This window comes from Anas platyrhynchos, chromosome 1 (genome assembly GCF_047663525.1).
Source record: "Anas platyrhynchos isolate ZD024472 breed Pekin duck chromosome 1, IASCAAS_PekinDuck_T2T, whole genome shotgun sequence".
Lineage (NCBI taxonomy): Eukaryota > Metazoa > Chordata > Aves > Anseriformes > Anatidae > Anas > Anas platyrhynchos.
In genome coordinates, this window is record NC_092587.1 from 2,822,985 (window position 1) to 2,836,823 (window position 13,839).

Consider the following 13,839-nt stretch of genomic DNA (forward strand, 5'->3'; position numbering starts at 1 on the left):
CGCAGTGGTGGGTGGTGGGAGGATGTGAGACAACAGGTATAAATTGATAAGAGAGGACTTCCAACCAGCTAAAAAGCTTTTTCTACAGGAGGACAGGCAAGCACTGGAGCAGGTTGTCCAGGTGGGTGGTGCACTTTCCATCCTAGGAAGATTTCAGGACCTGAATGGACAAAACCACCTGGTCTGATATCTCAGCTGACCCTGCTTTGAACAGGAGGTTGATACAGAAACCTCCTGAGATCCCTTCCAGCCTGGATCACCCTGTGCTCCATCATCTGCTGCGAAATTCCAGGCTCTAAACCACATCAGAGTACCTGTATCCAGGCTCTGCTGCTGAGCTGGTGTAGTTGACACTGGTTTTAAAACCCCCACTAGTTGTTTGGTCATGGTAAGGAGGTGTTTGCCCTCATTTCCATTGCGTTGGCACTTCCAGCTAGAAGTTGTCACTCTAGGATGCTGCAGTGAGCTTGTTGCTCCTTGCAGTATTTAACTGCAGTAGGAAACCTCCCTAAAATGCTCTAAACCCTTGCTGGGAACCTTCCTAGCTGTTCCCAACATGAGTTTAGTACATTTTTTTTTTTTGACAGTGAGAAAAGAGAGGCTTGATTCTCTGCTTCTTGACTATTCAGTGATCTCCATGCTTTTTTTTTTTTTTTTGAGGTTTTAGTTTAACAGTGCCTCGCATTCAGAGATGGCATCCTGTGACCATCGTATGAGATTTCAGACGACCAGCTGACCCCTCCAGATGCAATCTGTGCTTCAAAATCAAGAGGTGCTGCCGTGCACTCTGCATGCCGGGGCTGCACCATGCGTTTTCATTCCTACCCCAGGAGAAACAGGGGGGCCCAGCAGACCCACTGCAGCAGGGAAGCTGTACCGTCAGCTCCTCAAGGCCTTCCTTGAGGAAGCTGCAGCTCAAATTTGACAGCTTTCTACTCCCAAAGTGGCTGAGCTGTGTTCCCCCCGCAACGTAGAGGATGTGCACGGTGCAGGCAGGGGAATGTTTGTGACGACAGCAGGCACAAAGGGACAGATAACAACTGCAGGTCCTGCGGTAGGTTACCTTGCCGAAATCCACGGGCCCAGGGGACAGTTTGCAGTGACACTGCTTGTCACCTGCCTCATCGCAGCAGATGATTCTCTGCGTGGTGATGCTGGCTCTGTGCGAGATGTGTTTTCAGGCGGCTGTGTTGTTGATGGAAACCATACAGAGGTGAGATACGAGGGGGAAAAAACACATCTCTACGCCCCTGGTCTGTGTTCTTCTGTTTGCCTTCATCCCTCTGTTGCCTGAGAAGTGCTCTGGAAGGGACATTAGGTGATCAGCTTTGGTCTTCACCCGCCACTTGTGCTCTCCAGGGCGACAAAGAGAGGCTGTTAACTCCCCTACTCCACATCTAATGCCCGGACGGATGCCCAGCCAAAATGGCTCTTGTCATTCCTTCCTCCACTCTCTGTCCCCTTCCCTTTTGACGGGGATAATGACTTTTCAGGGAGCCCTTGAAGTGCCTTTTGCATCTGCCTTTGATTTGAATGCCTCCTGCCTGCTGACCCTTCTTACAGGAAGTCAGCTTAAGTGCGATTCTCCTAATTAGTTTTGCTTTAATTTAATCTTTTGAACTAATTTTATCAAAAAGAGGAAACCTTCTACCCACTCCCTCATTTCATGGGCTTGCTTTAATGCATGGTCTCTGGGTTTATTTCTCTATTTCCCGTGTCTCTAGATAGGACATCATTTGCATATTTGATTAAGCTCCATATGTTATCAGGGAGCCAGTTGAAAGAACAGCAAGTCCCTGATAAGGCACCGCGCATCCATCTCTTCCTTTCACCATCCTCCTCGCCATCCTGCAGCTTCAGCCGTGCCCAGCATCACCTCTGCAGTCTGTCGGCTTCGTCTTCTTCCTTTGGCTGATCCCAGGTTTGGCTGCGGGTAGATATTGATGTAGACATCAACATTTGACAGCCCCTGTCTTTGGGAAGGAAGCAGAACCTCAGATGGGAGCTGAGTCCTGGTGAAGATGCTAACCATGATCACAAGGTCCAACTTCAATTCCCCATGCTCTCCAGAGCAATCTGCCTGCTTCCCCTCCTCAGGATCCCGTTGTTTTTATGGGGCATGAAGCAGTTTGTTCCCACTCCTCACTTGTTATCTCGCCCAAGCCTCTGTTGAGAGTCTCAGCTGGACTTTGCTGCGCTGTGCTTCATCTCCCACGTGCTACAAGTGGCTGCTGTGCAGAGACAGCAGGGTGGGCACACAGGGACTGGGACCACAATAGTCATGGGAGAAGATCCAGGATTTTTCCCTGAAATTTCAAATGTATTTAAAACTGTGTCTCCATGTATGTATATATATACATATATATGTGTGTGTATGTGTATATATATATATATTTGTGCATGAAGAAGAGGAGTTTTTTTGGGCTTTGTTCTCTGGCTACTGCTTTGCAAAAACAAGTTGGCTCACATAGTTTTCCCAGCCCACTTCTAGGAACATTTTTTTTTAAATAAGTTGTGGATGCCCTTGAGTAAACTTCAGGAAGTGCTTAGTTTAACTATAGCTCTTCTCCCCGCTGCTGATGCTCAAACTGGGGGAGGATCTGCTCAGCCTGTCACCCATAACTGGGCATTTCTGGGGGCGACCAGGGAAAAAATTCCTGCCTTGGTGGTCCATGGGGCAGAGGCTGGCTCATGTTGCACTCCTTGAGGCTGATCTCAGCAGGGCAGATTTGTCTTGGGAGGGTCAACAAATGACCACGCAGTGTGGACAGATGGGGATGCAGTGTTCAGCCTTGATCCATAGCTCTGCAGATCTACCTGCTGTGTCAAAACAATTCATAGAATCGTTGAATGGTTTGGGTTGGAAGGGACCTCAAAGCCCATCTCATCCCAACCCCCTGCCATAGGCACAACACCTCCCACCATCCCAGGCTGCCCCCAGCCCCATCCAGCCTGGCTTTGGGCACCCCCAGGGATGGGGCAGCCACAGCTTCTCTTTAATTATCCCCTTTTGGTCTCCAAAATCCAGAAAATACTTGGATAAGCTTCTACGAAATACAAGATTGGGTTAGTAACAGCAAACAAAAGTAGTGTAATTAGCTGAATTAGTGGAGCTGAAGAAAGGACCACAGCTTGCATAAGGGGCCTGTTGGCTATTGAATAAGACCCCTTCACTCAGCTGAAACTCGAAGAGTAGGAACAAGAGGTTTGGTTTATGATACAGCTCCTAATTAAAAAGTAAAAAGGAGTGTGTCTCCTTTCATCTGGGTGAGTCTTTTGGCTTCGGCTAATTCAAAGAGCCTCTTCCCTGCTTATACCCGGGCCCACCAGAGCACGGCTGCCCATCAGCATCACCGTGGTCGTTGTCCTCTTCTGTTCAGGACCTTCATGTGTGTCCACCACTTGTGAATGCTGCTGCCTAACTCACATTTTGCTCTACCTCGATTTGTGTGGACCATTAGCATCCCTTTTGCAAAGGAACGCTGTCAAATACACTCAAGGAAAGAAGCCCCGACAATATTGTTTGAGTCTTGTGGTGTTTGTGAAGTCAACGAGAAGGAAAGTGGAGATAAAATCTCCCTGATCCTTTCCAACTCAATCTCTTCCCCTTTGTGCAAGGAAGCATTTTTATTTAACTCCATTGGCTTGCTGCACTGCATCATCTCTCTGTCATTTCATCTTGGTGGCAGCCTGGCTAGAAAACAATCAAACTGATCATTTCTTGTTGGACCCATGTGCCTGGGGGGAGCATGAGAGAGTTGTGCTGCTTTTTGTAGACCCCAACCCATCTGGTGTCTGTGGGAGTGAAGATATGTGTGTTCCCGTGTGGGATTCAGGGATCTGTTCCTGCTCGGTCTGGCACTTGTCTTTTTCTTTTTTTTCCCCCCAAACCCTGTCGGTAGCCTTTCACCTCTCCTAAATGAAACCATACGGAAGAGCTGCAGGCCCCCTAGCCCTTTCTGAAATTAAAAAAAAAAAAGCTCTTTGCTGGGTGTGGGGCAGAGGTATGCGTTGAAGGCTAAACCAGGACTTTTAATCAATGCTGGGGCTCTAGCAAAGTCCCCCTGGGATGCTATGCCCAGGGTGAAAAGAAAACATCTTGCTAGCTGTGACAGCAGCAGTTAACGCCACAGATCTGACTATATCCTGGTAGTGTTAACTCTAGGTTAATGTCAGTAATGACTTTTTCATGAACTTGCCTCTGTCATCGCTTGGCTTTCTGTGTGCTGGCCAGTGTTACACCAGCTTTGACCCCAAGCAGGATCATTCATCTCTTAAATTAAAAGGGGTTGAATTGGATAAGGTTTTCAACATGAGACTTCAAGAGGAAATAGATATCCATACCGGACTGGAGACGGTGGGACGGTGTTTGTGGAGGATCCTTTCCTTGGTACACATCCCATGGAAGATCACTGCTGGTAGGAGTTGTTCTTCCATATCAACGGGGCTGTGTCGAGTACGCAGCGTTGCCTCCGAGCTGGGATCAGCCTCGACGTGGTGACCGTGGAAGAATGTTGGAAATGAGCTGCGGGCTCTGCTGGGAGGTGGGTTGGGACCCTGGAGGTGCCAAGAGAAGCAAAGTCGAGAGAGAAGTTGGGAGCCACTTATCCGCGGGTTTCAGCTTCGGTTTCAGTCCATCGTGCCAGAGATATTCTGCTGATGATTCACAGGGCTGGGACACTTCGGGTAACAAAGCAGGAACTCCTAAGGGACCTCAGTGAGGTTTGGAAGCTTCCCTGGTGCTTTTTTTTCTAGCTGGTGTGGTATGCTGGCAGAGGACACTAGGATACTGTCGTATCCGTGGCATCCTGGCAATGCAGACCTCTATTTCTCCTGCCAGTCGTGCTGGTGGCTCACCCTGCTGGGATGCTTGTGGCCTTGGGATCAGCTTTCCCTTTGACTTCTCATAACTTTTTCTGGCAATAAATCTCAGTGATGTCAGACAAAAGGTTATCACCGGGACTGGCGGAGACCTTGTCGTGTTAATTTGTCGGAACCTTTCCAATGAAATCTAATTAAACAGAGTAAGCAGCTCTATGCAAATCTCCCCGTGTTTCCCTCGCTTGTCCTATGGCTGTTGAAGACTGGGTTTTTGGGGGCGTTATTGCTTGTGATATCTGCTGGGGTGGATGTGGTTTCGCACGCTGCGGGCTCTTTGATCTTTTCCCCACTGCTTACCAGTTTCTGTTGGCTTCTCTTGGATTTCGCACGCAATCGATTTATCTCCTTGGGGTCTAAGGGAACATATTGATGATGGAGCTAACCTGAGCGATAAGGAGATGTCATGCATGCTAATGCATTTTCTCTGCCCATTAGACAGCATCTCTGTGCTGGTAAGTGATAGGGCGCTGGCATCGCATCGGGTTCGACTATTTGTCTGGCTCTTACGATGGAGATAACTCATTTTGCTGTTTTCTGACAGGACTGAGAAAATTGCAAATAGTAATAATTAAAAAAGCTTGCGCTCAATCAACACTTCTTCAATTTCCCTCCACATTGTCAGTCAAACAAACAAACCTGCAAAAATGAAGGTTTTATGGACTACAAAATGAGAGTTTATGGTTATTTGACCTCTCCACCTCCCCCTTTCTCCGTTTTATTTTTTTTTTCTTTTGTTTAATTAGCTCTCTTCTTAGATATTCTTACAGTGAGATGGAAAAGTCAAAATCTTTTGATGCTTTCAAGCCCTTTCTCCCCGTTGTGACAATGTAAATTAATTCCCCAAATCCCACCTAAATTCTGAATTTTTAGTTAACTCGCTATTCCTGGAGAAAAAGAAAATGCTTCCAAATTTGTATCTGTTTTTCCTTTGCATGTCTGGCTTAGCACGTGATACGTGGAGAGGTGCAAGATCTTATAAGGCTGCTGCATTTAAGCTCTTAGTTATACTTCTTCTGCAGGGTTAGCATTTCTGTCTGCTCAGAAGCTGGAGACTTGAACTCACCTGGGAGCCCCGGTAGTGAAATAAATTATCATAATATAGTGGGAAAAGAAAAGATTTTAGGCTGGTGAATGGTGCAGGGCTACCCTGGTGTATTACATCTGTTCATTTAGAGCTGTAATATTGCTTCAGCTTTGAGCTGCGTGACTGAGAAATCTTTATTTCAAGGGAAGGGGGCTGCTCGGGCTGAGGGAATGCAGGAAAACGTAACATCGAAATGCCAAAAGCCCCAACAGCATCCTGACACTAATTGTTAGTAATTATAATAGCAAGCTAAAGCTGAGCGTTGATTGTTAATTCATGGGTTTTGAACCTGTCTTAGTTTTTTTTTTTTTAGGGGAGTCTGACTTGTGTATGTTTGGATTTTGGTGACTGGCAGCGCTGCAGTGGTGGCTGGGGGGGTGGGCAAGAGATGAAAAGACCCCTTGCAATTATTATTCTGATGCTCTGCCTTTAACAAAGTGTTGGCATAACGCTTGTACATGCAGATTCAGGACCATTCACCAAGGTGTCGTGTGCCCTACACGGCTAACAAGTATTCAGTTTCAGCTTGAACCAGGGGTGTGTGTTAGGGGCATCTCAGCCTTACCCCTCCTGCAAAACTCCGAGCAGCCCCACGTTATGGTGAAGCAACAGCCAACAAGACCTGAAAAACCACAAACTCATCACATTGCCACCCACGGGTGCTCAAGATACCAGCGTAGGTATTATTATTATTATTATTATTTATATTTCCCTCCTTGGGTTTTTGCCTCGATCACGCTCTGCAGCCCCTGCCTGTCTCCCGCACCATGATGCAGCCCAGGCTGCTGCCGTGCTGCTCCCTTCCCTGTTAAGGAAATCTCCGGCGCTTCCCTCGTAGAGCTCACATTGACATTGTAATGGAAGTGCTGCCCTTCCCCACGCTGCGCAAGGCTCGGAAAGATGATATCATTGGCACTAAATATACACCAGCCAGCAGGCCCCCTTGTCCGTGCCAGAGATGCTCTGGCAGGCTCCGACGTGACTTCTTTTCTATGTTTTGTCAATTCCGTCGGTGGCAGGTGATTTCATTAACCGCTCGTTAATTGCTGGAGAGGAGCTCAGCCCTTTGTTTGTTTGTTTTCTCTCTCCTGATGGCATGCTCTCCCGTGCTGGCGGCTTCCTTGGGGTTCCCTCCTCCAAGATGCGCAGATTGGCATTGTCGCCCTGTTTCCAAGCCTACTGCTGCATTTTTATTTCTTTATTTTCTAATCTATTAATTTTCAGCTGGGTGGGATGGGGCTGCAAAGTTTGGAATTGGAGCTGAATTCCCAGAAAGTTCAGTTTCAAGATCTCAGCTCAGTCCTGTCCCCTGTGCCAAGTTTTTAGGTGCCTTGGTAGGATTTGGGTGCTCTTCAGTGTGCCAAGAGTTCCCTGGATGGGCAATCTTAGACTCATCTGTCCGATCTCTGTGTTTCTTCCATAGTTATTAAAAATAATGGATAAATGGAGAGAGGCTGTTTGGGAAAGGACTGAGTTCCTCAGACCCAATGTGGAATTGGGATGTGGTGTCATCAAGGTTTGCCCTATAACAGTTTACTAGGACAGTCAGTGCATGTTTCTGGATCTTCCCAATCTCTTCTGCCTCTTATAAATAGTGTATGGCCTCATTTCCTCTATTGCCCTGTAATCTGGCCCCTTGTTTACCTCTCCTTTGACTTTGTCCTTTAGGATATTTCTTTTTTCCCTCCTTGATCCAATTTGTCCCTTTCCCATAAGCAGCTTCCTTCAAGTCGAATGTCTTCTCCAGCTGAATGTCTGGCTCTGCTAGAGATTGTTACGGACCCATTTTCATGGCAGTGGGCTATTTATCTCACAAAACCTTGGCAATTCCTCCCATGGATGGAGATATCCTCTCACCTTGCAGTCAGGGAGAGAAATCAAACCTCATAGGACAAATCTCATCTCATCCTGCCGGAGACTGAAATTGCCCTAACAGATGTCAGATGAGCCGAGTCCTAAAAACATCTCTTCCTCTCCATTAACAACGAGGGGAGCCGAGGGCAACTTGTTCAGATGTAAACACCCCTTATCTTTCTCTTCCATGTCTGTAAGTGACAGCAGTGGTGTTCCCCTGCTTTAGCAGGGGGCTCGTGAACAATTAGTGGTTGCGAGGTGCTCCAACATTGTGATAATAGAAGAGCTCGGAGCAGGGTTATCTCGTGCATGATTTTCCTGCTGGAATTTCATTGGCATCCTCAGATGGGGCTGTTTCTCCAGGTCCTTTGTACTGTCCTGTATTTTCTTCCCTCTAATGCAGGTGACTTATCCCAATCCCTTCTATAAAGCCCAGATGTTCTTACCTAGCTGGGCCATGAACCTGAAGGTTGCAAAGAGCAAAAAGAAGATGAGCTGCAACATATCTCATGTGGCTTTGGAGGCAAGAGGGGCTGCCAACAAACCTGGCACGTGGGTATGCTCCTAAAGGACTGACTTCCTTTCATGTTTTTACAAATGCTCCCTACACTGCTAGAAGCTTAGGAAGAAACCAACTGCCCCCCAAAAAACCTTGAGGTTCGTTGCAAAGGGAAAGGGAGCCTGCAGGATTTACGGCATCTGCAGCGACTGGGGGCACTGCCAGCAAATTCAGAGTTACGAGTGGGTAAGCAGCCTGGTCTCTCATTGGGATCGCACATCTGACAGCCGCAGCCATCCTGGGGCTGGCTCTGATGTTTTTATCCTGGAGCTTTCTGCCACGCCGTATGGGCAGGGCACTCCATCACATCACCACGCAGCAGCTCGAGGTGCCAGGGCACGCTTTGGCATTACATTTTTGAATGCTCAACACGCTTCCAGGTGATTTGGAGAATCAGGTTAGTAACACGGGACAGATTAAAGCAGGGAGGAAGTATTTAAGCATGCAAAGATGCAATCAAGATACTTTCAAAAGTGCTTAGGTGCGCGATTCCAGTTGCAGGAGGTCCTTATATCCAGGAACTTGCAATCAGAAGGGCACACGAGTAACAGGAGCAGGCAGATGCCAAAAGGGGAAAGCGTGGAAAGGAGCAGGTTCCTTAGAAGGGTCTGAGCGAAGCAGAGCAGGTGGTTGATTCGAAAGGCCAGCTCGGATCGGGGGCGACAGGGAGAACACGAGGGCACGAAGGGTAGTCTGAAAAACTGTGGTATGACATAATGGCAGAGCAGGAACCCTTGATCTATTCCTGGCTCTGTTGCTGATTGCAGCATGACCTCAGGCAAAACGCTTTCCTCTCTGCATGCCTCCCACGCTCTTCTCTGCATAGCCCGGGAGTTCTGCAGGGAATGGACTGTCACTTGCAATGAGCACGTCCTGCGCCCAGCCCGCTGGCACTTTGATCTCAGCTCAAGGCCTCGCGGGCAACTGAGATACCAGTTCCAAACTGGGTGTTGTTGGGGCTCAGGTGCTTGCAGGTGCAAAATTTCCACTTGCAAACCCCCGCCGCTGGTGCGAGCTCCTTCCACGATGCACGTGCTCGTGTGAGGTTTATCAGCTGAGCTCTTTCCAGCACACAATTTTCTCATAGACCCGCGTGCATCTCTGATTTCCCTGCCGTGTGGTTCGCAGGAATTCGGCGTCGTGGCCTCCCTGCCCCCTCCCAACAGGTTGACCATAAATTAGGGGCTGCTGTGGGTATTGGATTTCGCTCCAGCTGCTGGAGCTGTGGCACATCTGTGGTCCTCCTGTGGTTAATGGCTTCACAAAAATGAAGCAATAAAGGTTATGATGGCTGTGTTTTAACCTCCTGGCCCTCGTTCTGTTCGTTGGGAGTGTTTCTCGGGAACAGTTAAAAACCCACCGCCTGCATTTTAAACATCTCCCAGCGATGTGCCATCTCTGAGCAGCTTTTATTGAGTGCTTTCACTTTTGAAATTTAGCAAAGCTGAAGCATCTTTTTTCCCTCTTTTTAAATGTTTTTTTTTTTTTTCTTTAGAGAGAGACAATTCATCTTCTGTATAATAAACACCCATCTCTAAAACATGCTCCAACATTAAATTTATACATCTAACATTAAATACGATCTGACATTTACGCACAACAGTGAAGATGGTGCAAAGCAAAAAGAGAAAGGGAAAATATCCCCTTTGCTTGAACTCTTTCAGTGGAAGTCTATAACGCACTTCTGAGGGACGGAGGCATGCATGGAGGAGGGGTTTGTTTGCAAAGGACAACTCGCAGCTGTGGTCACCAATGAGTCTTTTGAGAGAGAGTGCTTCTACCCTCTCACAAACCTCCTGTCCACTGTGAAAAGCCGAGACCACAAAAAGTGAATGGTGTCTTTGGACCCTGAGCTTTGGCTGCATCCAAACTGCTGGCATTTTAGCACACGTGCAGTGTGCATCCTTAGAAAATCAAGCTCGTTTCAGGTGTCTTCTCCCTGTCCTCCTCTCTGGCTCAACACCGATTCCTTAAGTGTTCGCTGGCTTTAAAAGGGCAGCGAAATCTTGGTTCTCCAACCAAGGTTGTGGTCATTTCTGCTGCCTGTTGTGGATGCTACACAATGGGTCATTTGGAGATTCTCCAGCTGTAGGCTTTGTCTGCCCAGCAGAACAAATCCAGAACGTGTTTATCCTCCCAGCTCTGCTTACAGGTATGGAAGTGATACTGCCCCTGAGCTGCAGAGATAGCAAAGCTCTTCAGGAAGTGGATTTACCTGGAAAGAGGTATTGAAGTTTAAGAAAGTGATTCAGATCTCCTCCGAGCCAGGTTTTCTATAGACAGAGGAGGTTAAAGCACTGCTTCTGTCACTCCCTGGAGACAGCTGCCCATCTGTTTCCTATATAAGTAACTCAGATGCTTAAGGAGAGAGTGATGAAATGCCCTGGAAGTGCAGACACACGGCAGGGGTATCTGACTCCCCGTGAGACACCGCGACAGAAAGTCCGAATGTGCCCTGCAGTCAAGTGACCACAAGCTGCAAGAGTTGTGGGGCAGGAGAGGGGTGAGAAGCTCAAAGTTTGTAGGATGACAATGGGATTATTCCCTTAATGAGTTGTCCTGCTGCACTTGGTAAAGGAGGTATTTTCCCTGACCCTTCTTCCACCCTGAATTGTTCTTTATTACTGCTCATGCACAGCTCCAGTCGTCTTCAAAATCTGCTGATGGTGCTCGACACGCCGAATTTTTGCAGCAGCAAGGCATGCTAGCCTCCCACTCGGAGAGGATAAACAACGCCTCATTTATTTATTTAACTCCCTCACTATTAATTGCAAGGGATGACCCTTCACTTGTATATTATGGAGCGTGTTGGCTTCCTCTCTCCAAGTCTTCCAAGAGACGTGCTGCTTAAGCGTGCTCGGCATAAAGCCTGAGAGGGGCCCTGGGACAGTTTTTTGAGGAACATGGGGTCTGGTGTTAGAGCTAATGAGCTTGTTAGGAGACATAGATTGGTATCCCTAGTGGCTCTGTCCTCTGCCACCGTGTCCAGCCTGTCTGCAATTAAGAACAAGGTCTGTGACACTGTGCTTTATACTGATCTGCAACGAGACCAAAATGTCCGATTTTCACGGAATGTAGCAGAAACACACGGTCTGTAGAACAGGAACAATTTTTTCTTCTTTATGACTTGAATTCTTTAGAAGTCCCCAAAGACTTACTTTCTAAAACTGTTTATTATCATCGTTATTATTATTTTAACAGAGCTGCCTCTTATTTTTCTAGGTATTTAGGAATCAGAATAATTGTAGCCCAGGTAGTTGAAGCTATAATCTTCACAAGGGGATGCTAGGTATTTGGTATTGATGTATTTACAGGGTAAGAGGTAAAAGAAGAGTATCCAGATGGTGCTGATAGATGGGAACATGCAGATCTGGGACCATGGTTGTCCAAGCCAACTCTTGCACTGTATCTATAAGAGGCCAATAGCTATGCAGAGTACAAATCCAAGATGCAAAGTAACTCTGCAAAAAATTCCCTTTGCTCGAGATCTGTCAAATCAGAAAATTCAGGTATGGAACCAACCTCAAGGATTCTTCTGATCCCCCCTGTCCTAAAGAAAAGCCCCTGTAGCTAAACCATCGAGCTGGGATGTTCGGGTTAACTTGGCCATCGTAGTGTCTCGAGGGAGAGCTCTGGACTCTGGTGGTCTCTGTCTGACTTGTATCTTTCTGACTGCTGGGTTTGCAGGTTTTGACTTTATTTTAATGAAGGTCCAAAGCAGGATTGACCTATCCAGTAACTGGAAATGTGTTCTTCTTGGGGTTGTCCAGCCAATGTCACACAATTCATCTCAGTGACTGTATTCAGTTCAGTCCCGTTGGCTCCCTGCAATCCATTAGTGTCACCTTTCTTCCCTACCATTAATATCACCCAGGCTGCTCTTCCTTTTTGCACTGGAAATTGTAAATGGATAGATATGTTAATTGGTATCATTACAACAAACGGTCCCAGTCACACCGCAATTCAAGCGAACATTTCAGGTTGCCATTTAAATGATGAGATTTTTTTTTTTTTTTAATGCCACTGACAGCTACTTGTGTTTAATTCATTTTGATTTCGTTAGGAGGGGGAAGTTATCAGGATTGCATCATTAAAAATGCATGCTTGGGTTACTCATGCATGCTTCATATAGCCCTGCGTATGATCCATCATAATTCAACATTAGCCAATGGGGATAGCAAGTGGAAAGGGTCTGCTGAACATACATATAATTCAATTACATCCGTGACGTCACCTTGATTGGATTCTTAATGACACCTCCAAGCCGTGCTGTGGACAGGGCTGTGAAAAATGAGGCTTTCCACCGAGGCTGCCTGCCTTTGGGAACACAAGGTTTGTGCCCCTGCTCTGGATTTGCAGGAATTTGGGTCCAGCATGAACTGGGAGGCTGCTTCGGAGCTGCTTGGCAGCCGTGAAGCCAGCTCAGATGTTCCTGCGTGAACCATCGGCCCTGGCTTTGATAGCAACTGTGCTGCTTGGGCTGTAGTAAAGAAATGAGACATTTTCTCTGACGTTGCTGGTGTTATTAAAGTACCAGCATAGCAGCTCCTGTGACAGAGGAACAAGGTGTTATGCTGGAATAAATGTAACCGGAATTATTATGCTTATTCTGGAATAAGGTGTAAGTGCTCGGAGTGGAGCACTGGTTGGTGTTAAGCCTCTACTAGGTGATGGGTGATTTGGAGCAGCGTGCGGCAATATTCCCTGCAGCTGGGAAGGGCAGCAGGAGATGCGACTGGAGGTATGGCTGTCTGTTCCTCTGCAGCAGAACCTTGCTAGGAATGTATTTGGTCTTATTTTCCACATTTGGTGTTGATTATTCAAACTGACTGAAGTGCCTCTTGCTTTCTTGGGGCCCGCAGAGTCAGGCTGGGGGACTTTCTGCTCCCTCCCCATGCTCTGTCTCCCACCAGCGAGTCCGTCCCCGTTGCTGTGACCAGGGTCAGCATCCGAATGCTGCAGTTCAGGTGTGTCAGCATCAATAATCCCACCTTCCTCCCCCCTCCCCTTCAATATAATCTTTAGTGAAATGAATCTCGCCTGCCTGCAATATACATAATGAGAAAAACGCCGCTCCTGGGGCCCAGCCGGTGCAGGGCAGAGGTCAGGTAACGCAGCAGTGTCCATTATTTTGACAGCAGAGGTGGGCTTCCTCCCAGTGGAGGTTCCCAATGCTCTGAGCACCACGGGATAAGTCCCTGACATCTGTCCACGCTGCTGTTCCCTCTCTGGATCCTCGAGGTCATGTACAAATGAGAAGTGAGCTGGAAACGAGCAGAGGGAGCACACAACCAGGTTGGCATTTGACTTGTTGGTGGGTCAGAAGATCTGTGTTGGTCAGCAGAGCTGGCCAGGAAGGGTACACGTTGGAGAGAGAAGAGTGCACAGCACTCAGCAGGTCGTCAGCAGCATCTCCTTGAGAGCCAGCCTCATCCCCATGGGCACGATGAAGCCTTTGTTG

The 13,839-nt window shown here is 47.6% G+C and overlaps 1 protein-coding gene across 6 annotated transcripts in view; it reads left to right on the top strand.

Moving 5' to 3' along the window:
- PLXNA4 (plexin A4) overlaps positions 1-13,839 on the top strand; it is a 406,242-nt gene that overhangs the window by 53,780 nt on the left and 338,623 nt on the right. Inside the window, exon 4 of one of the 6 annotated variants that reach the window (XM_072041482.1) lies at positions 7,685-9,822. The exons of the other annotated variants lie outside the window; for them this stretch is intronic. Within the exon in view, the coding sequence (XP_071897583.1) occupies positions 7,685-7,855 (171 nt within the window). The 3' untranslated portion in view covers positions 7,856-9,822. Of the gene's footprint in view, positions 1-7,684; positions 9,823-13,839 lie in introns of those variants that run through there. 6 annotated transcript variants of the gene reach the window in all.